The sequence below is a fragment of the Gorilla gorilla genome, chromosome 5, assembly GCF_029281585.2.
Source record: "Gorilla gorilla gorilla isolate KB3781 chromosome 5, NHGRI_mGorGor1-v2.1_pri, whole genome shotgun sequence".
Lineage (NCBI taxonomy): Eukaryota > Metazoa > Chordata > Mammalia > Primates > Hominidae > Gorilla > Gorilla gorilla.
In genome coordinates, this window is record NC_073229.2 from 88,099,236 (window position 1) to 88,125,618 (window position 26,383).

Consider the following 26,383-nt stretch of genomic DNA (forward strand, 5'->3'; position numbering starts at 1 on the left):
AAAATACTTAACATTAAGATTATGTAAGTTAACATTGAGAAGATGACATAGTTATATATTATGGTAGTATAGAGCATACTAGAGTAGGAGTAGGTTGTAGAGTTAGAGGGAAGATTCAGATCTTTGAGTTGAGACAGTATGCTCCTAGGAGATGCTAATGTTGCAAATAAATAAACTTTGCAGATATTGAAATAATGAAGGCACTTAGGTGTTCTCCATGCCTTGGCTATTGTGATAAAGAGGATGTGATGTGTTTGCATATGTATGTATGTAATATTACACAGCCACATAAAGAAGGAAATTTTGTCATCTGCGACAGCATGGATGAATGTTGATGGCATTATGCTAAGTGAAATGAATCAGCCAGATAAAGACAAACACTGTATCATCTAACTAATATGTAAAATTTTTAAAAGTCAAAGTCATAGAAACAGAATACTGGTTTTCAGGCAATTGGGACTGAGAGAAATGCGGGGGTGTTCAAAGGGTTATAATATTGTATATTTCAGTAGAGTTAGAAGGGAGAACTTGAAATGTTTCCAAGACATAGAAATGGTAAATACTTGAAGTGATGGATGCCCTAAATCTGACTTGATTATCACACATTCTCAGCATGAAACAAAACATCACGTGTATCTCATAAATATGTACAAACAGTAGTTATCAATAAAAAAATAAAGACAAAAAAGATGAATAACTTCTGGGGAATTAATGTTCAAGGTAATGACTATAGCTAAAAATGATGCATTGCATACTTGAAATTTGCTAAGAGAATAGATCTTACCTGCTATCCCCCACACATACAAATGATAACTGTGCAAGGTGACAGATATGTTAACTAAGGATAATCATTTCACAATATATAATATACCAAGTCATTATCACACTTTACACTTTAAATTTGTACAACTTTGTCAATTATGCTTCGATAAAGTTGGAAAAAAATAGCAAAGTAAGGTTGAGATTGCTGGGCTCAGTGGCTCAAGCCTGTAATCCCAGCACTTTGGGAGGCTGAGGCGGGAGGATCACCTGAGGTTGGGAGTTCAAGACCAGCTTGACCAACATGGAGAAACCCCATCTCTACTAAAAATACAAAATTAGCTGGGCATGGTGATGCATGCCTTTAATCCTAGCTACTTGGGAGGCTGAGGCAGAAAAATCAATAGAATCTGGGAGGCAGAGGTTGCAGTGAGCTAAGATCGCGCCATTGCACTCCAGCCTGGGCCACAAGAGCGAAACTCTGTCTCAAAACAGACAGACAAACAAATAAAGTAAGGTTGGGATTACATTAGAGAAAGATATAACATGTCAGAGGTTAAATGTTAAAGAATTAGAGGGGATGCTCAGGAAGGTTGACTATGACTATGACAAGGAGAAGATATGGGAAGCATGGTTTGATGGCATCATCTTGAAATAAGTAAAGCTTTTAAGGAAGAGGACGGGACATGAGGAAAAGATGAAGACAACTATACAACATGTAGACATTGAGCTGTGAGAGAAGAGGGAGAAAGAATAACCACCACTTGATAGTTTACAGTCAAAGGAAAGAGATTCCTAAGAAGAATATGAAAGAAGTGTACAGAGCTGCTTGAGGGAAAAGAACCACACAGTGAGGGATGACTTGGAAACCACTGGCTTCCTGGGATATCTGAGGTAATGGTAATAAGGGATTAATTTTAATGGCCTCAAAGGTAGATCATGGTGGGTTGATTGTGAGAGTTGGCATAAAGTTAATAGTGCTGGATTCTGTCAGAAGCTCACAGAGCTGGATAGACATTTGGAAATTTCTCCAAAGGCAGTGCTACAGCTACAAGACTCTGTGCTGCACTTCACTTACACAGGTGGCAGTGTCCACGGCGCTACAGGACACAGCTCCAGTGATGCTTCCTAGGGTCTCTGATCACCTCTTGGAGGTTCATGGGTAGAGAAGGGAAACTCATTGTGACCTGACATGTAGATTTCTGAATTCTCCACCATACTTCCCACTTTTGTAGAGTGGAAAGTGTTTATTCACCAAAATCACTTAATGGCTTTGAAGATGATCATGAACTACATTATTAATATTGCCATTTTGCACACACACACACACACGTGCGCGCGCGCACACACACACACTAATTTTTACTGAATGCAATGACTCCAATATTCTCAACATATCAGGAGGATCAAATTTTTACTATTTAGAGTAAAATGAGGAAATGAGCCAGGAAATAAAGTTTCGTTAAACCAGCTGGTGTCTTTCTCATAAAAATTTTTCAAGTCTGAAAATCAACTATTTAACCAAATTAATCGGGAGAAAACTTTGTAAAATATGCCACTGACTAAATATTAGAGAAATATGAATACTATGTTTTTAAAAATCAGAAATGTTGTGATATAGAGAATTTTGCTTTCTAAGCCTTTTATTTTCTTCTCCAAAATTCTGAGATATTTCAACGATAATGATATTCTCTTTTATATTCTCAGCTTATTGTGTTTTTTTTTTCTGTTTTCTACTCACTGGATTTAGATTATTATAACTTACACTACTTAAATTTCAATTTGATGTATTAACATAACTTCCCCCACCCCCATCCCCAAGTCAGTTTCAGCATTTATTTTATTTGGCTTGTGATAAATCTCACCATGTCAGTCATGGGTAAAGTTAAGGTTTTCAGTTTATGTCACAAATATAACTAAGGTTTTCAGTTTATGTCACAAATATAACTAACTAAGTATGCACTGTGACTATGAAATAAGACACCGCATTTGCAGAAATGCATAGGTTGACATATTTCAACATATAATAAAATTATATTTTCTTATTAATTTTGAAAAATGATTTTAAAAATAGCAATCACATATTTGCATGAGGAATGTATTAATTAATGGAATGCTTCCACTTGGTCACTCAATAATTTTCAACAGGAAAGCTTAATCTTTTGGAGTTAATTATCTCAAAAGCTGGGCTGCTACATTTTTCTTTGCTTGAAATCAATAGTCACATTTATAAGGCTATTTTTTTTATTATACTTTAAGTTTTAGGGTACATGTGCACAATGTGCAGGTTAGTTACATATGTATACATGTGCCATGCTGGTGCGCTGCACCCACTAACTCATCATCTAGCATTAGGTATATCTCCCAATGCTATCCCTCCCCCCTCCCCCCACCCCACAACAGTCCCCAGAGTGTGATGTTCCCCTTCCTGTGTCCATGTGTTCTCATTGTTCAGTTCCCACCTATGAGTGAGAGAGTATGGTGTTTGGTTTTTTGTTCTTGTGATGATTTCCAATTTCATCCATGTCTCTACACAGGACATGAACTCATCATTTTTTATGGCTGCATAGTATTCCATGGTGTATATGTGACATATTTTCTTAATCCAGTCTATCATTGTTGGACATTTGGGTTGGTTCCAAGTCTTTGCTATTGTGAATAATGCCGCAGTAAACATATGTGTGCATGTGTCTTTATAGCAGCATGATTTATATTCCTTTGGGTATACACCCAGTAACAGGATGGCTGGGTCAAATGGTATTTCTAGTTCTAGATCCCTGAGGAATCGCCACACTGACTTCCACAATGGTTGAACTAGTTTACAGTCCCACTGACAGTGTAAAAGTGTTCCTATTTCTCCACATCCTCTCCAGCACCTGTTGTTTCCTGACTTTTTAATGATTGCCATTCTAACTGGTGTGAGATGGTATCTCATTGTGGTTTTGATTTGCATTTCTCTGATGGCTAGTGATGGTGAGCATTTTTTCATGTGTCTTTTGCCTGCATAAATGTCTTCTTTTGAGAAGTCTTTGTTCATATCCTTTGCCCACTTTTTGATGGGGTTGTTTGTTGTTTTCTTGTACATTTGTTTGAGTTCATTGTAGATTCTGGATATTAGCCCTTTGTCAGATGAGTAGATTGCGAAAATTTTCTCCCATTTTGTCGGTTGCCTGTTCACTCTGATGGTAGTTTCTTTTGCTGTGCAGAAGCTCTTTAGCTTAATTAGATCCCATTTGTCAATTTTGGCTTGTGTTGCCATTGCTTTTGGTATTTTAGACATGAAGTCCTTGCCCATGCCTATGTCCTGAATGGTAATGCCTAGGTTTTCTTCTAGGGTTTTTTTTTTTTTTTTTTTTTTTTTTTTTTTTGAGACGGAGTCTCGCTCTGTCGCCCAGGCTGGAGTGCAGTGGCGCGATCTCGGCTCACTGCAAGCTCCGCCTCCCGGGTTCACGCCATTCTCCTGCCTCAGCCTCCCGCGTAGCTGGGACTACAGGCGCCTGCCACCACGCCCGGCTAATTTTTTGTATTTTTTAGTAGAGACGGGGTTTCACTGTGTTAGCCAGGATGGTCTCGATCTCCTGACCTCGTGATCTGCCCGCCTCGGCCTCCCAAAGTGCTGGGATTACAGGCGTGAGCCACCGCGCCCGGCCTCTTCTAGGGTTTTTATGGTTTTAGGTCTAACGTTTAAGTCTTTAATCCATCTTGAATTGATTTTTGTATAAGGTGTAAGGAAGGGATCCAGTTTCAGCTTTCTACATATGGCTAGCCAGTTTCCCCAGCACCATTTATTAAATAGGGAATCCTTTCCCCATTGCTTGTTTTTCTCAGGTTTGTCAAAGATCAGATAGTTGTAGATATGCGGCGTTATTTCTGAGGGCTCTGTTCTGTTCCATTGATCTGTATCTCTGTTTTGGTACCAGTACCATGCTGTTTTGGTTACTATAGCCTTGCAGTATAGTTTGAGGTCAGGTAGCGTGATGCCTCCAGCTTTGTTCTTTTAGCTTAGGATTGACTTGGCGATGCGGGCTCTTTTTTGGTTCCATATGAAGTTTAAAGTAGTTTTTTCCAATTCTGTGAAGAAAGTCATTGGTAGCTTGATGGGGATGGCATTGAATCCATAAATTACCTTGGGCAGTATGGCCATTTTCACAATATTGATTCTTCCTACCCATGAGCATGGAATATTCTTCCATTTTTTTGTATCCTCTTTTATTTCCTTGAGCAGTGGTTTGTAGTTCTCCTTGAAGAGGTCCTTCACATCCCTTGTAAGTTGGATTCCTAGGTATTTTATTCTCTTTGAAGCAATTGTGAATGGGAGTTCACTCATGATTTGGCTCTCTGTTTGCCTGTCGTTGGTGTAGAAGAATGCTTGTGATTTTTGTACATTGATTTTGTATCCTGAGACTTTGCTGAAGTTGCTTATCAGCTTAAGGAGATTTTGGGCTGAGACAATGGGGTTTTCTTGAATCAATCATTCTGAAATTTAACATAGGGAAAATGTTTTAAAGTCTAAATATAGTTTTTAACTTCAGTTTCTGGTCATAAACTATATAACTATTAAAAATATCTAGGACATTGTTGCCATTTTCTCATCAAGAGTAGCTTTTGCTACTATTAGTACAACTTTACATTCTGCAATATTGTTATAGGGGACAGGAGGTATCCTGTAATCTGGCCCCCTAAATGCCCCATTTAAGAACATATGTTCTCATCAGTATAAACTTTCTTCCTTCCTTCAATGTATTAATTTCCATATAAAAAATAGTAAGTTAGTACAGACATGTGCAGATAAAATTTGAATTAACATCATGAAATCTTTAAGTCTTCCTGGCATACCTGATTAAAGGAATCTTAGCCCCATAATGCTTTGCACAACCTCCAATATTTCTTAATATCCAGTATTCTTCCACTGTGCCCTCTGTATCTCATTTTGTCCACAGAATATTTTCCAAGTATCCACAATGTATTTTCTTTTTCTTTATTTTTTTATTTTTTAGAGACAGGGTCTCATGTTTTCACCCAGGCTGGCATGTAGTGTTGTGAACCAAGCTCATGTCAGTCTCAACCTCCTGGGCTCAAGCAATCCTCTCAACTCAGCCTCCCAAGTAACCGAGTAGCTGGGGCTATTCACCTGGCTAATTTTTTGAAAAAAAGAAATTGTGGATATGGGGTCTTACTATGTTGCCCAGGCTGGTCTGGAACTCTTGGAGTCAAGCAATCCTCCTGCCTCAGCCTCCCAAAGTGCTGGGATTACAGATATAAGCCACCACACCCAGCCCACAATATTTTTTCTACACTTTCTTTCTTTTTCTCACTGAAACCTGAGGACAGTTTTTCTTGTAGCCTTCTGAGTTGGTCACTATTCATTCTTCTACAGTTGTGTACCACAGACAGTGAAGTGTATAGACAGCGTTGCCCTTGTTGCCATATTCAGGCCATTTTTTCCCTTCTCCTTCTGAAAACCCTAGCCAGCAGCTGTATCTTCTCCCTCTCTCTGACTCTCTCTCCCCCTCCCCCTCTCCCTCGCTCCTTTTCTAGTAGCTTTTCTCTCAGTTTCTGCTTATCCTTTACTAAATGTTTTAGCATCTAGCTTGCTGACCTTTTCTTTATCACCACTGTGGTCATATTTTTTGATAACTTTGGTATCCCTCTTGGAAATCCACTCACTTTAGTTGTTTAAATTTTTTGATAATTATTTTGCTAATTTCCCCCTCTCCTTCACCTCAGTCCATCTCCCATGGTCTTATCCTATAAGTTATCATGCCTTTAATTGCACACCCTGAAATACCTTTAATTTAAATTCTTTCACTCTCTGATCCCCACTTCCTGTATTTCAAGTTCACTCACTGATGTACTGTAATGACAAAATTTCATAAATTTTTAAAAAAGCAACAGGACCTCCAATTATATGACTACATTTGACATTCCTGTGTCTAGTACCCCCTGCAGGTCCCCATTTTCTTTTAAAAAACATACTTACACATCCACTTTCAAATTCCTTGATTCTCTTTTTCTATGTTCCATTGACCTGAAAACATCAAACCTGTTTAATTCTCATCCTACCATTAAACTCTTGTCCATTTTATATATATCTAATATAGCAGCTCAAACTTAATGTATTCCAAATTCATAATTGATTACTGAGCCCTGGACAAAGCTTCTTTTCTGCCAGTATTCGTTTACATTACTCTTTGATTTCTTCTTTTCTCTCTTTTGACATGTCTTGTCCATCAACAAATCCTTTAAACTCTCCCATAACTACATATCATGGATATGAACACTTTTATCATTAGGAATGTTAACACCCTTGTTCAAACCAAATTCTCAGCTGGAACATTTCAATAGCCTCCCTCTTGACCTCATTGTTTTGAACCTTCATTCAGGTACATGTCAAATAGTGAATGGAAGTCTCATCAAAAAAGCTAATATTTTGACGGAGATTTGAATGATGTGAGGGAATGTGCAGCTGTCTAAGGAAGAGTGTTCATGGCAGAGGGAGTACCTATTGCAAAATCCTTGGCCTATTCAGACCCTATCCATGCATGAGTCCAGACTAACTGCTCTGGAGAAAGCAGGGGAAGTAGCAGCAATGAAGTTAGAAGAGAAACCAGAATCTGGGGCAGCTTTAGATCATGAATGCCTTTGTAAAGTCCTTCATTTTCACTCTAAGTACAGTGGCAAGTATTGCAGTGTTGCTGGCAAATGAGTTACTTTATTTGGTTTATATTTTTGAATTGTTGTGTGACTGTTGTTTTGAAAGGAAACTGTACAGACACAAGGGCACATGCAAAGAGACCTGTTAATAAGCTATTATTGTAATTACAGTATAGTAAACTGGGTAGGACAGTGACTTAGATTAGAATTGGAGAGAGGGCATAATAAGAAGGGGTTGGATTGTGGATGTACATTTGAGATGGAGTCAATACAATGTTTCTTTAGAGCGGATTGAATGAGAAAGAAAAAGAACAAATATATTGGCTCCATAGTTTTTGACCTGAGCAACTAGAAAACAAATTGTGATTATTTTAGATGCTGAAAGTTACAGGTAAAGTAACTGTAAAATAGTTTGCTTGTTTATCATTTTTTATCCACAAAAAAAGAATATATATGTTTTAAAATCATGTTATTCCTCTGCCAATGCCATTCAGGGGGTTCCCGTACATTAATAAAACCTAAAGGATTTAAAATGCTTACAAGGTGAGCCATATTTTCCTCCTGCCTATCTCTCTGCCACCATCTCCTACTAAGTCACCACTTTGGTCTTTGAGATGTTTCCTGAATATCTCAAGGACCTCTTGCTTCAATCCTCGGTATTTGCCGCTCCCTTTTCTGAAGTGCACATTTCCCAGAAAGCACAGTAGCAATTTGTACACTTCCTTCAGCCATTCACTCAAATATTATCTCCTCAAAGATGTCTTTCCTGTTGATCCTGACACAGCCTGGAAATACCTAATCTCAATTTCTCCCTCCACTTTTATCGGATTTAATTTATTAATTATATAGCACCTCTCCCTATCTGTCATTATACTCATGTATTTATAATTTTCTCTCCCTTCCCCATAAACTAATGTATAATAAGGCAGAGGAGTTGATGTTTTAATAGGTTTACTACTAGCTTTCTATATTCTAGGATAGAGGTATAGCATGTTAATTTTAATTATCAAATATGGATGGTTTTGTCTAAGATTCTTATTTTCATCTTTAAATAACTTTTACATCTGAATTATTTGCTTTCCGAAATCCAGGCAGTGACCTTGTTGCTCAGTTTATGCTTAAAAGATAAATTCGTCATATGAAGTAGTCCATAGGTCTGGACATTTGTCTATGCCCACACAAGTCACGGTATGTAAGCATGCAATAGTATTGCAAAGATTCTATTATAAGAATAAATCTTAATTTACTTCGAAGGGTTTTTTGCCCAAGTAGCAGAATAGGTTCAATGACAGCATTGAAACTGATACAAGGAACTTTCCATCAGAATCCCCATGTCTGCATGATGAAACCAAAGAGACAAATGTGAACTACAATGCTTTAAGACAAAAATTACAACTTAAACATTATAAAAATTACAAATATAACTGTTCATTTCCTGGAAAAAAATGTATCAAAAGTTGATTCCAAGTTTTCAAACAAGTGATGAGAGTATTTCAAGTTACCACAGGCAGAGAAAACTATCTGAAGTTAGTTTATAACTATCTCCTTTCCATTTGCTAGAATAGTATAGAGTTTGAAAAAGCTATTTCAGCAGCTAGAAAACTTTAAGCAAAAGTATACTTCCAATTTGAAGTTAACTCTTTAAAAAATATTTTTTCTAATTTTTTGCTTTATGAAATTATTATTTTAATACAGTAATAATTTTTACTAACTGTTAGTAAAATATTGAACATTTTATTTTTAATTGTATTAAATTTATGGGCTTTTCTTAATATTTTGAAAAAATACATTTTGAAACCTATTTAAAATGCAGTAAATATTGTTTCACTGATTTTTACCTTAATTGATAAATTAACTTTAAAAATAAATAGCAGTTATAAATACTAGTAGTTCTGTATTACATAAAACATTTACCAAAATGCTGGTGATGGAATTTTGTTCTGATATTGCTGTCCCTACTCTATTAATGCTGTGTTCCCAACAGTGCCTGACACTTCTCATTAAAATCAGTAGTGTGCATTCCATAGGTCACTGGACAAGTTTAGAATGTTATGTCCAAGAAATAGAGTAAAGCTAATTAACTAATGAATATTGGCTTTATTGGCAAAAGGAAACCTAATAGTAGAAAGATATTTAAATCAGTAGTAAGAAATCATTTTAGGAAGGAAAAAGTAAAAGAGGATAAGAGTATTGTTTTTGTCTCCTCTTTTCCACTATTATATTTTATTTTCATTATTTTTTTCCTTCCCTTTCACGTATCTTCACAGATCCTCGCTGCTTTCCTATGTATCATTTCCAATTTTACCACTAAAATGACACCTTAAATATTTCCATCACAATCATGAGGTTACCCTTACCCTAAAGTCTCAAAATAGTTTTATATAAAAACAAACTATAAATTGGATGTTTTAGAAACATGGTGATCTGAAAGGTCTTTCCTTTCTCTCCCCCTGTATTTAAAACAATTGGCCTCTGACTAAAATGGCTGCTGGACACCTAGAGTAGCTCAAATTAGTTAGCTATAAGTCTCTCTGAGCATTTCAACAGAAGTTAATGCACTTTTGTAAACACATTTATTAAAAAGGTCCATGTTGTTTCAGAGTTTGCTTTTGTTTACTTTGCTTTTGTTTTCTCTGTTTTACATTCTTAAATGTCAAGGCTACTATTGAAACTTCTTTTTCCTTGACAGCAGGCTGAGTTGATAGGATGACATTTTTCTTATGAGTAAGACTTGGAAGTGCCTCTTAGATTTCAAGCCATCACTGGGAGTGGGGGATTGGAGATGATTGCCTGAAACTCAGTAGGAAAGTTTTCCCTTTTTGAAAAAAAAAAAACTTTTAAGTTCAGGGATACAAGTGCAGGTTTCTTACATAGGTAAACTTGGGTCATGGGGATTTGTTGTACAGATTATTTTATCATCCAGGTATTAAGCCTAGTACACATTAGTCCTCCGCCTTTGGGTCAAACCTCTCTGAGCCACACATTGCAGATAGTATTTGGGGGGTCTCTTACCTAGTGTGTACTGAGAGTAGAAAATCTTTGGCCTTTTTTTTTTTTTGGATCAATAAAACTTGCTCTGTTTAGAAACACTTTCTCAGAGTTGCTGCTGCCCAGTGTTCATCCAACACCATTTGGATCTGATTCTTCTTAGTGGCTAAATATTGGTTCTTCAATTCATAGACCTGATCCTGTTCTTTGGAAACTGCAACACAAAGTAAGCCCAAATGTCACATGTGTCTTTAACTGCTCTTGGCCAATTCAGTCCATTCCAACTCAAAAGGAAAATCGAAACTCATCAACTTTTAGGATGTGCTAAAGCTCTTCTCTTCTTCTCTATGCTATTACATGCTCATCCTCAATAGGAAGCGATGCTACCTCTCATTAAGTTGGTATTTGGAGTGATTTCTGGATATCTAGCCAGCCCCTCAGAATGAGAGACGTAAAGTAAATATATCTTACTATCTGTGGAGTAGTAGACTAAAATACATAAAGGTCTTCATCTATGGAATAGCAGAGTATAATAATGCACTTAAAGTTAGGACAAACTTAATTTTATTAACCACTCTAAAATTTGTAAGTAATATGGCCAAAGCAACTAATGTAATTTCTATGGGTATGTTTCCTCATTTATAAAAGTGATAAATAATAATATATTTCACAACTTACAAGAATTGAATGAGAACTTAAGAAAATTGTGTAAAAGTAATTAGCCTAGTGGCTGGCATATGATGGGTGCTGAAAAAAAGTGGATGATTATTTCTGCTATGAATGGAGAAATAATTTAATTCTGTAAGATGAAAATGCAAAGCTGTATGCCTCAAACTATAGGAAAGGTGAATTACTACAGCATTTTATTGATGCTATTTCAGTGAAATTGTGCCAACATGGCCTTTGATCCCTTTTATGAAATTATTTTGTGTTCTTATAACAGATTTAAAATAATAAATGCATAGTTAAATTCACTTCATTAATAAATCAGCTTCTACCAACTTAAAGTCATGAGAAGTCATATTTTTGGTCTTAAAATATTTGGTGTTTACATTAGAAAAAACATTCTTTCATTTGGGGTCCCATTTATTTTATAATAGAAGGTTTACTAAATATGATTTCAGGCACAGGACTGTTTCCTACAAATTAATTAGAAGTGAGGGCAGTGGAAGCCAGAACACCAGTGTGTGTTCTTTAGCAACTTATAGATTGCAGTTAATGAGATACAGTAGACTGGAATATAGATTGTTTGAAAAACAATTTTAAAAATGACAACTAACAAACAGAAGTCCTATAAGTAGCCCAACTATAACTAGACCATTATCATCCACTGGCAGTCTATCCTGTCTCAAATTCATGTAGTCATCATTAACTCCTGCTAGCACATCATCAGTATATACTGGCTCTACTAAACATTAAAAAATCACATTTGTCATGTTTTTTCTTCATATTCCACTAGTTTTCCAAAACATATACTGTATTGTTAAGTATCAGTTTAGGCCAAAGTTTATTTTATTCTTAAATTCTCAAAAGAGATCATTAAGAGCATACATTGAAAATTTAGTTTACTGTAATTCTTTCCAAATACATAAATAGGAGCTTTTTGGCTAAGATCACACGTATGTATAAAAAAATGATTAATAGTACCATATAATTTAAACAAAGCCTTATTCCTTTTGGAATAATGTTAATAGGCTTTTCTGAAAACATTTAAATTATAATTTTTCTAATTTACACTGATGTATTTACAGCTGTATATCAGGATTTACTGAAAAAAACTGTGAGAAAGCAATTGACCACTGTAGACTGCTGAGCATCAACTGTCTGAATGAAGAATGGTGTTTCAATATAATTGGAAGATTCAAAGTAAGTAATTTAATACATGGCAACATAATTTAGCCCTTCAAAATACAATAGACTCAGTCTATATTTCAAATGCTCTTATTAATCTTAGCCAGAGAAATATATCCTTATATCTATATTTAAATGTGAGTTATGTAAAGCTTAGCAATAGGGGTTTTAATTTATAAGAATTATGTTGGGAGGGAATTAATAAATGTTCTAGGAGGTGTTTTTATTATAAAGTAAGTATAAAGCTAATTGAGGCCTGGTGATATACTTCTTAGTATATAAAACCCCGGTTACTAATACTTTAAGCTCTTTAACTAGATGAGAAATAAAATCAGTCTAGTGGTTGATTGTTAGGGTCCACAAAATATGCTTTTTTAGTGAATAGTTTTTGAAATTACTTTACAAATACAGTATGTCTGTACTACACATGGTAAGGGATATTCCACAACCTAGCAATGTTACTTGTAGGTGTGTCTATTAGAGAAATTATCAGGTATTTACTGAGAGAGACCTACACAGGAATTTTCACTTCAAATCTGAAACTAAACCTGGTAAATAAGAGAACGGACAATTTCATCATGGTGTAGTCTTACAATGGAATTATAAAAACTAGTTAAAATGAATAGACAATAGCTATATGTATTAATACTTACAAATATCAAAATATTGAATTTTAAAATTTTATAAACTTGAGGATTACACACACCAGCTTTATTTGAAAGGCAAACTATAGGGAGGTAGATGGGAGAATGAAATCAGGGAGAGTACAAAGGGAACTTCCAATGTTTCCGCAAAGCTTTTTTTTTCAAAAAATAATTTTTTTGAGAAATAAGGCAAGAAAAATAAATACAACATGAAGATAGAATAAATAAAGTGGTATGGTTTTGATAAGCATTCCTCATTACTATTCATTGGAACGCTATAAAAATTAAAAAGTAGAACTAACAAGTTAAATATGGCAAAATCCCAGGATTCATTATAACTTTTTAGAAACCAATAGTGCTTCTGTAATATGGCAACAACTAATTAAGACATGACACTACAAATTAATACTATAAAAGTGAAATAAAGTATGATTATAATTGTATCAAAACACTTCAGAAAACATTTAACAAAATGTGGCTAATATCTCTATGCTGAAAACTAAAAAAAAGATTAGAGGGAAATGGAATATGCCCTATAAATAAAGTTATAAAATATTTATGAATTAGAAAAATTAATATTTTATGATGTCCTTTCTTCTTACTGATATTAACAAATGTTTTGTAGAAATGGGTAAGCTGATTATAAAACTGATATGAAACATCAAAGGACTTCAAATAGCTAAGCAATAAAAAATAACAGCAAATCTGAAGGATTTTACCAACCTGATTTCAGGAGTTACTTTCAAGCTAGAGTATCAAGGCAATGTGGTATTAGCATGTGATGCTTAATACTGAGGGTCAACTTGATTGGATTCAAGGATGTCAAGTACTGACCCTGGGTGTGTCTGTGAGGGTGTTGTCAAAGGAGATTAACATTTGAGTTGGTGGGCTGGGGAAGGGAGACCCACCCTTAATCTAGGTGGGCACCATCTAATCATCTGCCATCACAGCCAAAATATAAAGCAGGCAGAAAAACATAAATAGGCTAGACAGGCTTAGCCTCCCAGCCTACATCTTTCTTCTGTGCTGGATACTTCCTGCTGTCGAACACTGGACTCCAAGTTCTTTGCTTTGGGACTCAGACTGGCTTCCTTGCTCCTCAGCTTGCAGACAGCCTACTGTGGGACCCTGTGATAGTATGAGTTAATACTCCTTAATAAACTCCCCTTTTCGTATAAATCTATCCTATTAGTTCTGTCCCTCTAGAGAACCCTGACTAATACATAGCGTAAGGATGAACTAGAAGATCACACACACACACACACACACACACACACACACACACACACACACACAGGAAAGGAGACTTCAAAGATAGATCCACAGGGAAATTTCTGTTGAATTCCCTCAAAAACACCAAGATAATTTAACTAACAAAGGAACATCTTATCAAAACACACGTGGAAAAAAAGTGAGTCCATATCCCCTACGTCAAACCACACAATAATTAATTTGACATGAAGCATAAACCTGAGAGTTAAAGAGAAATTTATAAAACTTCTTGAGAATAAAATGGAGCAAAAAAAAAAAAAAAAAAAAAACACCAAAGGATGAGGTTCTTCATGACCATGTATTAGACTAAACTTTGTTAGATAGGGCACAAATTAATTGGTTTATTGAACTTAATTAAGTTTTAAAACTTCTGTGCATCAAAATAATTTTTAAAAAGACAACAATAACCAGTGATTACCCACCTAAATTTACATTAGAAATAAACATAATCATAACAGAGGTATGTACTGTTCACATGAGATAATATGAAATAAAATGTCTTTATTGAAACAAAATGATGGAAAAAATTGAGAGAAATACTAACCAGAAACCAGTTGATGCCTACCTTACTTTTATGTAAAACAGACCTTAAAACTTAAAATCAGAAATCATAAAATTCTGATTTTTAAAATTCTTAAAATTAAGAAATTAATAAATCCTCTTTCATGGTGCGGTGTATTTGTTTCTTCATGAAAAACTATATGTGAGTTATATTGTTAATTTTTAAAGGGAAAGAAAAAATAAAATTAAAAAATATATTGTATAGATAATCTTTAGATATAAATGAAAATAAAGGTAAATACACATTTTAAATGTTCAAACTGTCTCAAGTTTTTAAATTTAATTTTATTTTGCTTTAAGTTCTGGGATAGATGTACTGAATGTAAACGTTCGTTACATTGGTATACATGTAGTATGGTGGTTTGCTGCACCTATCAACCCGTCATATAGGTTTTAAGCCCCACATGCATTAGGTATTTGTCCTAATACACTCCCTCTCCTTCCCGCCACTCTGCCCGACAGGCCTTGGTGTGTGATATTTCCCTCCCTATCTCCATGTGTTCACACTGTTCAGCTCCCACTTATGAGTGAGAACATGTGGTGTTTGCTTTTCTGTTCCTATGTTGCTTTGCTGAGGATGATGGTTTCCAGCTTCATCCACATCTCTGCAAAGGACATGAACTCATTCTTTTTTATGACTGCATAATATTCCATGATGTATATGTGCCACAGTTTCTTTATCCAGCCTATCATTGATGGGCATTTGGGTTGGTCCCAAGTCTTTGCTGTTGTAAATAGTGCTGCAATAAACATACGTGTGCATGCGTCTTTATAGTAGAATGATTTATAATCATTTGGGTATATATTCAGTAATGGGATTGCTGGGTCAAATGGTATTTCTAGTTCTGTATCCTTGAGGAATCACCACACTGTCTTCCACAATGGTTGAACTAATTTACACTCCCATCAAAAGTGTAAATGTGTTCCTATTTCTCCGCATCCTCGACGGTATCTATTATTTCCACGTTTTAATGATCATCATTCTAACTGGCATGAGATGGTATCTCGTTGTGGTTTGGATTTGCATTTCTCTAATGACCAGTGATGATGAGCTTTTTTTTATATGTTTGCTGGCTGCATAAATGACTTCTTTTGATGGGTGCCTGTTGATAAACTTTGCCCATTTTTTGATGAGGTTGTTTTTTTCTTGTAAATTTGTTTAACTTCCTTGTAGATTCTAGATATTAGCCCTTTGTCAGATGGATAGTTTGCAAAATTTTTCTCCCATTCTGTAGGTTGCCTGTTCACTCTGAGGACAGTTTCTTTCGCTGAGCAGAAGCTCTTCATTTTGATTAGATCCCATTTGTCAATTTTGACTTTTGTTGCAATTGCTTTTGGTGTTTTAGTCATGAAGTACTTGCCCATGCCTATGTCCTGAATGGTATTGCCTAGGTTTTCTTCTAGGGTTTTTATGATTTTAAATTTTACATTTAAGTCTTTAATCCACCTTTAGTTAATTTTTGTATAAGGTGTAAGGAAGAGGTCCAGTTTCAGTTTTCCGCATATGGCTAGCCAGTTTTCCCAGAACCATTTATTAAATAGGGAATTCTTTCCCCATTGCTTGTTTTTTGTCATGTTTGTCAAAGCTCAGATGCTTGTAGATGTGTGGTGTTACTTCTGAAGCCTTTGTTGTGTTCCATTGGTCTATATATCTATTTTGGTACCAGTACCATGCTGTTTTGGTTACTGTGTAGCCTTGAAGTATAGTTTGAAGTTAGGTAGCATGATGCCTCCAGCTTTGTTCTTTTTGCTTAGGACTGTCTTGGAAATATGGCCTTTTTTTCGTTGCATATGAAATTTTAAGTATTTTTTTCTAGTTCTGTGAAGAAAGTTGATGGAAGATTGATGGGAATAGCATTGAATCTATAAATTTCTTTGGGCAGTATGGCCATTTTCACAATATTGATTCTTCCTGTCCATGAGCATGGAATGATTTTTTCCATTTGTTTGTGTCATCTCTTATTTCCTTGAGCAGTGGTTTGTAGTTCTCCTTGAAGAGGTCCTTCACATCTCTTGTAAGTTGTATTCCTAGGTATTATATTCTCTGTAGCAATTCTCAATGGGAGTTCACTCATAATTTGCCTCTCTGCTTGTCTGTTAGTGGTGTATAGGAATGCTTGTGATTTTTGCACATTGATATTGTATCCTGAGACTTTGCTGAAGTTGCATATCAGCTTAAGGAATTGTTGGGCTGAGACGATGGGGTTTTCTAAATATACAATCATGTATTCTGCAAACAGACACAATTTGACTTTCTCTCTTCCTATTTGAATACCCTTTATTTCTTTCTCTTGCTTGATTGCTCTAGCCAGAACTTCCAACATTATGTTGAACAGGAGTGGTGAGAGAGGGCATCCTTGTCTTGTGTCGGTTTTCAAAGGGAATGCTTTCAGCTTTTGCCCATTCAGTATGATATTGGCTATGGGTTCGTCATAAATAGCCCTTATTATTTTGATACGTGTTCCACCAACACCTAGTTTATTGAGACGTTTTAGCGTGAAGCGGTGTTGAATTTTGTCGAAGGCCTTTTCTGCATCTATTGAGATAATCATGTGGTTTTTGTCATTGGTTCTGTTTATGTGATGGATTATGTTTATTGATTTGCATATGTTGAACTATCTTTGCATCCCAGGGATAAAGCCAAATTGGTCGTGGTGGATAAGCTTTTTGATGTGCTGTTGGATTCCATTTGCCAGTATTTTATTGAGGATTTTCACATCGAAGTTCATCAGTGATATTGGCCTGAAATTTTATTTTCTCATTGTGTCTCTTCCAGGTTTTGGAATCAGGATGATGCTGGACTCATAAAATGAGTTAGGGAGGAGTCCTTCTCTTTTTTTTCTGTTTTATTTTATTTATTTATTTTTTCTTGTTTATCTTTTTTATTATTGTACATTAAGTTCTGGGGTACATGTGCAGAATGTGCAGGTTTGTTACATAGGTATACATGTGACATGGTGTTTTGCTGCACCCATCAAACTGTCATCTACATTATATATTTCTCCTAATGTTATCCCTCCACTAGTCCCCCACCCCCTGACAGGCCCCGGTGTGTGATGTTCCCCTCCCTGTCTCCATGTGTTCTCATTGTTCAACTCCCACTTATGAGTGAGAACATGTGGTGTTCGGTATTATGTTCCTGTGTTAGTTTGCTGAGAATGATGGTTTCCATCTTCATCCATGTCCGTGCAAAGAACATTAACTCATCCTTTTTTATGAATGCATAGTATTCCATGGTGTATATTTGTTCACATTTTCTTTATCCAGTCTATCATTGATGGGCATTTGGGTTGGTTCCAAGTCTTTGCTATTGTGAACAGTGCCACAATAAACTTTTGTGTGCATGTGTCTTTATATTAGAATGAATTATAATCCTTTGGATATATACCCAGTAATGGGATTGCTGGGTCAAATGGTATTTCTAATTCCAGATCCTTGAGGAATTGCCACACTGTCTTCTACAATGATTGAACTAATTTACACTCCCACCAACAGTGTAAAAGCGTTCCTATTTCTCCACATCCTCTCCAGCATCTGTTGATTCCTGACATTTAATGATCGTCATTATAACTGCCATGAGATGGTATCTCATTGTGGTTTTGATTTGCATTTCTCTAATGACCAGTGATGATGAGCTTTTTTTCATATGTTTGTTGACTGCATAAATGTCTTCTTTTGGAGAAGTGCCTGTTCATATCCTTCACCCATTTTTTGATGAGGTTGATTGTTTTTGTCTTGTAAATTTGTTTAAGTTCTTTGTAGATTCTGGATATTAGCCCTTTGTCAGATGGATAGATTGCAGAATTTTTCTCCCATTCTGCAGGTTGCCTGTTCACTCTGATGATAGTTTCCTTTGCTGTGCAGAAGCTCTTTGGTTTAATTAGATCGCATTTGTCTATCTATTGTTTAGAATAGTTTCAGAAGGAATGGTCCCAGCTCCTCTTTGTACCTCTGATAGAATTCAGCTGTGAATTCGTCTGGTCCTTGGCTTTTTTTGGTTGGTAGGGTATTAATTAATGCCTCAATTTCAGAACTTTTTATTGGTCTATTCACGATTTGACTTCTTCGTGGTTTAGTTACGGATTTTCTTCCTCCTGGGAGGATGTATGTGTCCAGGAATTTATCCATTTCTTCTAGATTTTCTAGTTTTTGTTTTGTTTTGTTTTGTTTTGTTTTTGCATAGAGGTGTTTATAGTATTCTCTGTTGGTAGTTTCTATTTCTGTGGGATCAGTGTTGATATCCCCTTTATGATTTTTTATTGTGTCTATTTGATTTTTCTCTCTTTTCTCCTTTTTTAGTCTGGCTAGTGGTCTATCTATTTTTTTAATCTTCTCAAAAGAACAGCTCCTTGATTCAATGATTTTTTGAAGGGTTTTTCGTGCCTCTATCTCCTTCGGTTCTGCTCTGATCTTAGTTATTTCTTGTCTTCTGCTAGCTTTTGAATTTGTTTGCTCTTGCTTCTCTATTTCTTTTAATTGTGATGTTAGGGTGTCAATTTTAGATCTTTCCTGCTTTCTGATGTGGGCATTTGGTGCTATAACTTTCCCTGTAAATACTGCTTTAGCTCTGTCCCAGAGATTCTGGTACGTTGTCTGTTTTCATTGGTTTCAAAGAACTTTGTTACTTCTGCCTTATTTTTGTTACTTACCCAAGAGTCATTGAGGAGCAAGTTGTTCAGTTTCCACAAAATTGTGTGGTTTTGAGTAACTTTCTTAATCCTGAGTTCTAATTTGATTACACTGTGGTCTAAGAGGCTGTTTTTTTACATTTGCATCCATTGTTTTGCATTTGTTGAGGAGTGTTTTACTTCCAATTATGTGGTTGATTTTAGAGTAAGTGCTATGTGATGCTGATAAAAATGTATATTCTGTTGATTTGATGTGGACAGTTCTGTAGATATCTATTAGGGCTGCTTGGTCCAGAGGTGAGTTCAAGTCCTGAATATCCTCGTTAATTTTCTGTCTCATTGATCTGTCTAATATTGACAGTGGAGTGTTAAAAAGTCTCCCACTATTACTGTGAGGGAGTCTACGTCTCTTTGTAGGCCTCTAAGAATTTATTTTTATGAATCTGGGCACTTTTGTATTGGGTGCATATATATTTAGGATAATTAGCTCTTCTTGTTGCATTGATCCCTTTACCATTATGTAATGCCTTTCTTTGTCTTTTTTGACATTTCTTGGTTTAACGTCTGTTTTATCAGAGACTAGGACTGCAACCCCTGCTTTTTTTGCTTTCCATTTGTTGGTAAATAGTCCTCCATCCCTTTATTTTGAGCCTATACGTGTCTTTGCGTATGGGATGGGTCTTCTGAATACAGCGCACCAGTGGGTCTTGACTCTATCCAACTTGCCATTCTGTGTCTTTGAATTGGGGCATTTAGCCCATTTACATTTAATGTTAATATTGGTATGTGTGAATTTGGTCCTGCCATTATGATGCTAGCTGGTCATTTTGCACATTAGTTGATGCAGTTTCTTCTTAGTTTCGTTGTTCTTTATATTTTGGTATGTTTTTGCAGTGGCTGGTATCAGTTTTTCCTTTCTATATTTAGTACTCCCTTCAGGAGTTCTTGAAAGGCAAGCCTGGTGGTCACAAAATCCTTCAATGTTTGCTTGTCTGTAAAGGATTTTATTTCTCCTTCACTTATGAAACTTAGTTTGGCTGCATATGAAATTCTGGTTTGCAAAATCTTTTCTTTAAGAATGTTGACTATTGGGCACCACTCTTTTCTGGCTTGTAGGGTTTGTGCAGAGAGACCCACTGTTAATCTGATGGGCTACCCTTTGTAGGTAACCTGAACTTTCTCTCTGGCTGCCCTCAACATTTTTTCCTTTGTTTCAACCTTGGAGAATCTGAGAATTATTTGTCTTGGGGTTGCTCTTCTCAAGGAGTATCTTAGTGGCATTCTCTGTATTTCTGGATTTGAATGCTGGCCTGTCTTGCTAGGTTGGGGAAGTTCTCCTGGATAATATCCTGAAGTGTTTTCCAACTTGCTTCCATTCTCCCCATGACTTTAAGGGACCCCAGTCAATCATACCTTTGGTCTTCCCATATGGTCCCATATTTCTTTGAGGCTTTGTTCGTTCTTTTTCATTCTTTTTGTTGTAATCTTGTCTTCATGCTTTATTTCATTAAGTTGATCTTCAATCTCTGATACCCTTTCTTCTGCTTGAGCAACTCAGCTATTGATACTTGTGTATGCTTCACAAAGTTCTCATGCTGTGTTTTTCAGCTCCATCCGGTCATTTATGTTCTTCTCTAAACTGGTTATTCTAGTTAGCAATTCCTGTAACCTTTTGTCAAGGTTCTTAGCTTCCTTGCGTTGCTTCCTTTAGCTCAGAGGAGTTTGTTATTACCCACTTTCTGAAGCCTACTTCTGTCAGTTCATCAAACTCATTCTCTGTCCAGTTTTGTGCCCTTGCTGGAGAGGAGTTGTGATCATTTGGAGGAGGAGAAGCATTCTGGTTTTTGGAATTTTCAGCATTTTTTTGCTGGTTTTTCCTCATCTCCATGGATTTATCTACCTTTGACCTTTGAGGCTGATGACCTTTTGATGGGGTTTCTGTGTGTGGGGGTCCTTTTTATTGACTTTGATGTTATTGCTTGCTGTTTGTTGGTTTTTCTTCTGATGGTCAGGCCCCTCTTCTGCAGGTCTGCTGCAGTTTGCTGGAGGTCCACTGCAGACCCTGTTTGCTTGGGTATCACCAGCAGAGGCTGAAGAACAGAAAAGATTGCTGCCTGTTCCCTCCTCTGGAAGCTTCGTCCCAGAGGGGCACCCACCAGATGCCAGCCAGAGCTCTCCCATACGAGGTGTCTGTCGACCTCTGTTGGGAGGTCTCTCACAGTCAGGAGGCACAGGGGTCAGGGAACCCACTTGAGGAGGTGGTCTATCCCTTAGCAGAGCTGGAGCACTGTGCTGGGAGATCCACTGCTCTTTTCAGAGCTGACAGGCAGGAATGCTTAAGTCCACTGAAGCTGCGCCCACAGCCGCCCCTTCCCCCAGGTTCTCTGTCCTAGGGAGGTGGGAGTTTTATTTATAATCCCCTGACTGGGGCAACTGCCTTTCTTTCGGAGATGTCCTACCCAGTGAAGAGGAATCTAGCAAGACAGTCTGGCTATAGCAGCTTTGCTGTGCTGTGATGCGTTCCGCCCAGTCTTTAGAAGGGTCAGGGGAATGTCTCCCACTCAAGCCTCAGTAAAGGCGGATACCCCATCCCCACCAAGTTTGATGATCCCAGGTCGACTTCAGACTGCTGTGATGGCAGTGAGAATTTCAAGCCAGTGGTTCTTAGCTTGCTGGGCTTAAGGGAGTGGGACCCGCTGAGCCAGACCGCTTTGCTCCCTGGCTTCAGCCCAGTTTCCAGGGGAGTAAATGGTTCTCTCTCACTGGAGTTCCAGGTATCAGTGGGGTACGAAAAAAAAAAAAACTCCGCAGGTAGCTCAGTGTCTGCCCCAACAGCCTCCCAGTTTTGTGCTTGAAACCCAGGGCCCGGGGAATGTAGACACACGAGGGAATCTCCTGGTCTGCGGATTGCAAAAACCATGGGAAAAGTGTAGTATCTGGGCCAGATAGCCCAGTCCCTCATGGCACAAACCCTCATGGCTTCCCTTAGCTAGGGTAGGGAGGTCCCTGACCCCTTATGTAAAGTCACACTTCCTAGGTGAGGCAATGCCCCACCCTGCTTCTGCTCACCCTTGGTGGGCCGCACTCACTGCCTAACCAGTCCCAATGAGATGAACAGGGTACCTCAGTTGGAAATACAGAAATCAGAAATCACCTGCCTTCTGTGTTAGTCTTGCTGAGAGCTGCAGAGTGGAGCTGTTCCTATTCAGCCATCTTACTACAGTTGGTAATCCAAACTGTCAAAAAATTAATGAAATATTATTTATGGCACTATGAAGATATCATTTGATATTTTCATATCACAGAACATAAAAGCATACGCAGTTTATATTTCTGTATCACAAAGGAAAATTGAGACAGTATGTTCACATGTATCCAGGGAAAATATGACTTGTAATAAGTCCACTGAATGGCAATTTAGCAGTATGTGCCTGAAATTTTTCAACCGGTAATAATTCAGTATCTAGAAATATCTAAAGTAAATTTAAAAGATTATATAAAACATGCATATAAAATGTTCATCATAATATTATTTATTGTAAAGGAAAATTAATCAAATTAAACAACAAGAATATTAAAAGTTATTGTGTATCCATATAATAAAAGATGAATCCATTTGGCCTTGTTTTTGAAGGTTATTAATCACATTGAAAATGCTCAAGTTAAAATGTTTTGTGAAAAGCATCTGTATCATTCTATTATTTGGTTTTAGATATTTGTATGTATTTATCCACTTGTAAAAAAATAATTTTTATGTATTTTCTGAGGTGCTGAAAATGTTAGAAGTCATTCCAGGACTGCTCCCTCAGAAATTGATTTTACCTCCCAGAGTGGTATAGACACTAGAAAATATTATATATCAGGAGCAGAGGCTTTCCCAAGCAGCAGAAAGCATAAGGGAGGGGAGCCATTTTGATGGCAAAAGGTGATGTGGTATTTGATGTCATCCATCCCCATTCTCATTTAGCACTTAACATGAAATTTTCTTAGCATATTTGATTTGGTTTGATGGAAACATTAAAATTTCCAAAGCCTGTGACCTACCTGGCCCAGGGATAAATTGAAACAGACAGGGACACCGAAGCAAGGATCCAAAGAGAAACATGGGGAAGAATGGATTTGGAATTCACAGAGTGGCTCTGTTAGTATGAGGATTTAACTTAAGACCAAGTTTAATCAGAGTTTTGATGGCCAGTTGGGCCAGGATGAAATTTGTATTTGTGCAGATGTGTATTAAATAAGCTATAAGAAAATAAACCAACAAATTTAATAGTGGTTTACTCTTGTTAATGGGATTAGACTAAAATTAAAAACAGAACAAAAATATGTTTCTTTTTTAATATGCATTTAATGAAATTTTATGAAGAATAATGCATTCTTCATAGTAACATTAAGATTAGGAAGCTGATATTAATAAAATAGGCAGGAAAATATGAGGAGATAAAAAATCGTTGTAGGTCAGAACCTTATTAATTCTAAGTCATGCTCTTCATTATGAGTTAAATTTCTCTATTTTCAATTCATTTTCTTTATAATTGAAGTGGCATAAGGATGGCGAACTTCCTCATTGAAATTGTGATGAGGAGTATCTAATCAAGCACATTCACAATGTCAATTGCATTCTCAATATTAATAATATAAATGGCCTCAATGATAAAACAATTGTTGCTTTACAATTGAGGGTGTTAGGTTTCTAATCACCATCACATATGTATAAGCTATTGAAGAGATTAAGAGCTCATGGCAAAAAAAAATCCTATAGTTATTTTCATGTTTATATAAATAAATGCCATCCAATACATTTAAAAATGTTTGATATTATGCACATTATAATTGTAAAATACAGGTACTATGCAATTAAATACTATTTATTATGCCTTACCGCAGTGATTCAGGCATTCTTTTCCTTAGAGTTTCGGTAATTTACTGACACATTTATTTTCATTTATTTTATTTTAATACATATAGTTAGAAATGCACTTTCTGGTTTGTGTCTATTCAAATATTGTATAACTTCCTAATGTTATGACTTAAAGTTATCGAGTGTTGTTTGTTATATCAAAGAAAATAGCATCGGAGCTTTATACAAAGCTCCTTTGATTCTCTTCTTTTGCAACTGGCTCAGAAGTGTATATATAAGGATTTGGTTTATGTTTTATCTTATTTTTTTTAAATCTCCTATAAGGCTTCATTAGAGAACAAAGAAAAAAACACAAAATTTAAAACTAATCTACTTTAACTTCACCATCTGCTTTATTTCTGTCTTCTATTTCTATCCTCCACTTAAATCATTTTTGCTTTTTTTTTTTTACAATTATCCTCAACAAGAGTGACTTATGTAAACTCACGCTGGAAGAAGTAAAGCTCGAATTAGAATTCCATATGAGTACAATTTGCATTCGGGTAGGATTAAAAGTTTTAAATTTTAGTTGCAACAATTGAAAATCTAAAGAAAGTCTCTCTCTGTCTCTGTCTCTCTCTCTCATTCTGTCTGTCCCTCTCTCCTTGTCCCCACTTCCCCCATTACACACACACACACACACACACACAGAGAGAGAGAGAGAGAGAGAGGAATTTGAAGGCTCACATAATTAAACTTTGCAGAGAGTAAAGCAGGTAAGCTTTTAACCAGAGGCTCAATATTATCATACTTCTCCTGGTTTGCTCTACAATAACATCGATATCATCCTGGAAGTTCCCATAAGAACTCAGGCATATTCCTGCTTGAGGCCTTTTTTGTGAGCATTTACACCCAAATTTTCACCCACATTTATTATTCATCAGTTTCTTCATTCTGTGTAGGTATTTTCTCAAATGTTACATCCTCGGTTTGTCCTTCTGTAGAAACCCAATCTAAAATGTTATATACAGTCCTCCCTAGGTATCTGTGGAGTGTTGGTACTAGGGACCTCCACCCACTTGGATACTTCATGGATGCTCCAGTCTCTTATATAAAAGGACATAGTGTTTTCATATAACCAGTCTACATCCTCCCGTATACTTTACATTATCTATAGATTACTTGTAATACCTAACACAAAGTAAATGCTATGTTGTTATACTGTATTTTGAAAGGAATAATGACAAGAAAAAGGAGTCTGTGTGTTTCATACAGAGGCCACCATCATTTGTCTTAAAAAATATTTTCAGCCACAGTTGGTTGAATCCATGGATGCAGAACTCATGGAGAAGGAGAGCCAGCCACACTCCCATACTCTCATCCAGCCCATATGTGTCATCTGCACTTTCTGTGTTTTTTTTTTCTTGACAATTATTGCCATCTGGCTTCCCAGTTTACAACATAGTTCTTCAAACATTATTTTTATTGACTAGAAGACTAGATTAGGCTGAAATGTAATCTCTATGAAGAAAGATATATTTGTTTCTTTGTATGGTACTAACTTTCTTCCAGGGAAGGCAGAAAAATTGCCCTAAAGGCAAATTATGCCAAATGTAGTTGGTGGAACCCTATTTGGAGGGACTCCCTTATAGGAAGTGCGCAGACTATAGAAACTGACCAGGAGAACTCTTTCTTAGTAATGAGATAGTCAGAGCTAATTTGACTAAGCCTGGAAAGCCAGATTACATTTTATAGCAATACATAGAACATGGGAAAAGATGCATTTGTTGAAAGGTGGGAAAAATTAAGTGATGCATAAAAAAACATTTGCATTATGGTTTTATGTAAAAAAATATAAAAGTCGGTCAAAGAAAGAAGCGTTACAGCCAGGCCTGTAATCCAAACTAACAAGGAGACTGATATAGAAGGATGGCTTGAGGCCAGGAGTTCGAGACCAGCCTGGAATACATCATGAGATGCAATTTCTATTTTTTTTTTAAATTAGTGTGATCTGGTGGCACACATCCATAGTCCTGGCTACTTGGGAAGCTGGAGTAGGATAATCACTTTGAGCCCAGGAATTAAGACTGCAGTGAGCTATGGTTGTGCTACTGCACTTCATCCTGGGGTAATAGAGTAAGATCCTGTTTCAAAAAAAAAAAAAAAAGAAAGAGAGAGAAAGAAAG

The 26,383-nt window shown here is 36.4% G+C and overlaps 1 protein-coding gene across 1 annotated transcript in view; it reads left to right on the plus strand.

Moving 5' to 3' along the window:
* LOC115933063 (protein eyes shut homolog) overlaps window positions 1-26,383 on the plus strand; it is a 300,672-nt gene that overhangs the window by 238,000 nt on the left and 36,289 nt on the right. Inside the window, exon 7 of the mRNA XM_055389787.2 lies at window positions 12,153-12,267. Coding sequence (XP_055245762.1) covers window positions 12,153-12,267 — 115 coding nt within the window. The remainder of the gene's footprint in view (window positions 1-12,152; window positions 12,268-26,383) is intronic.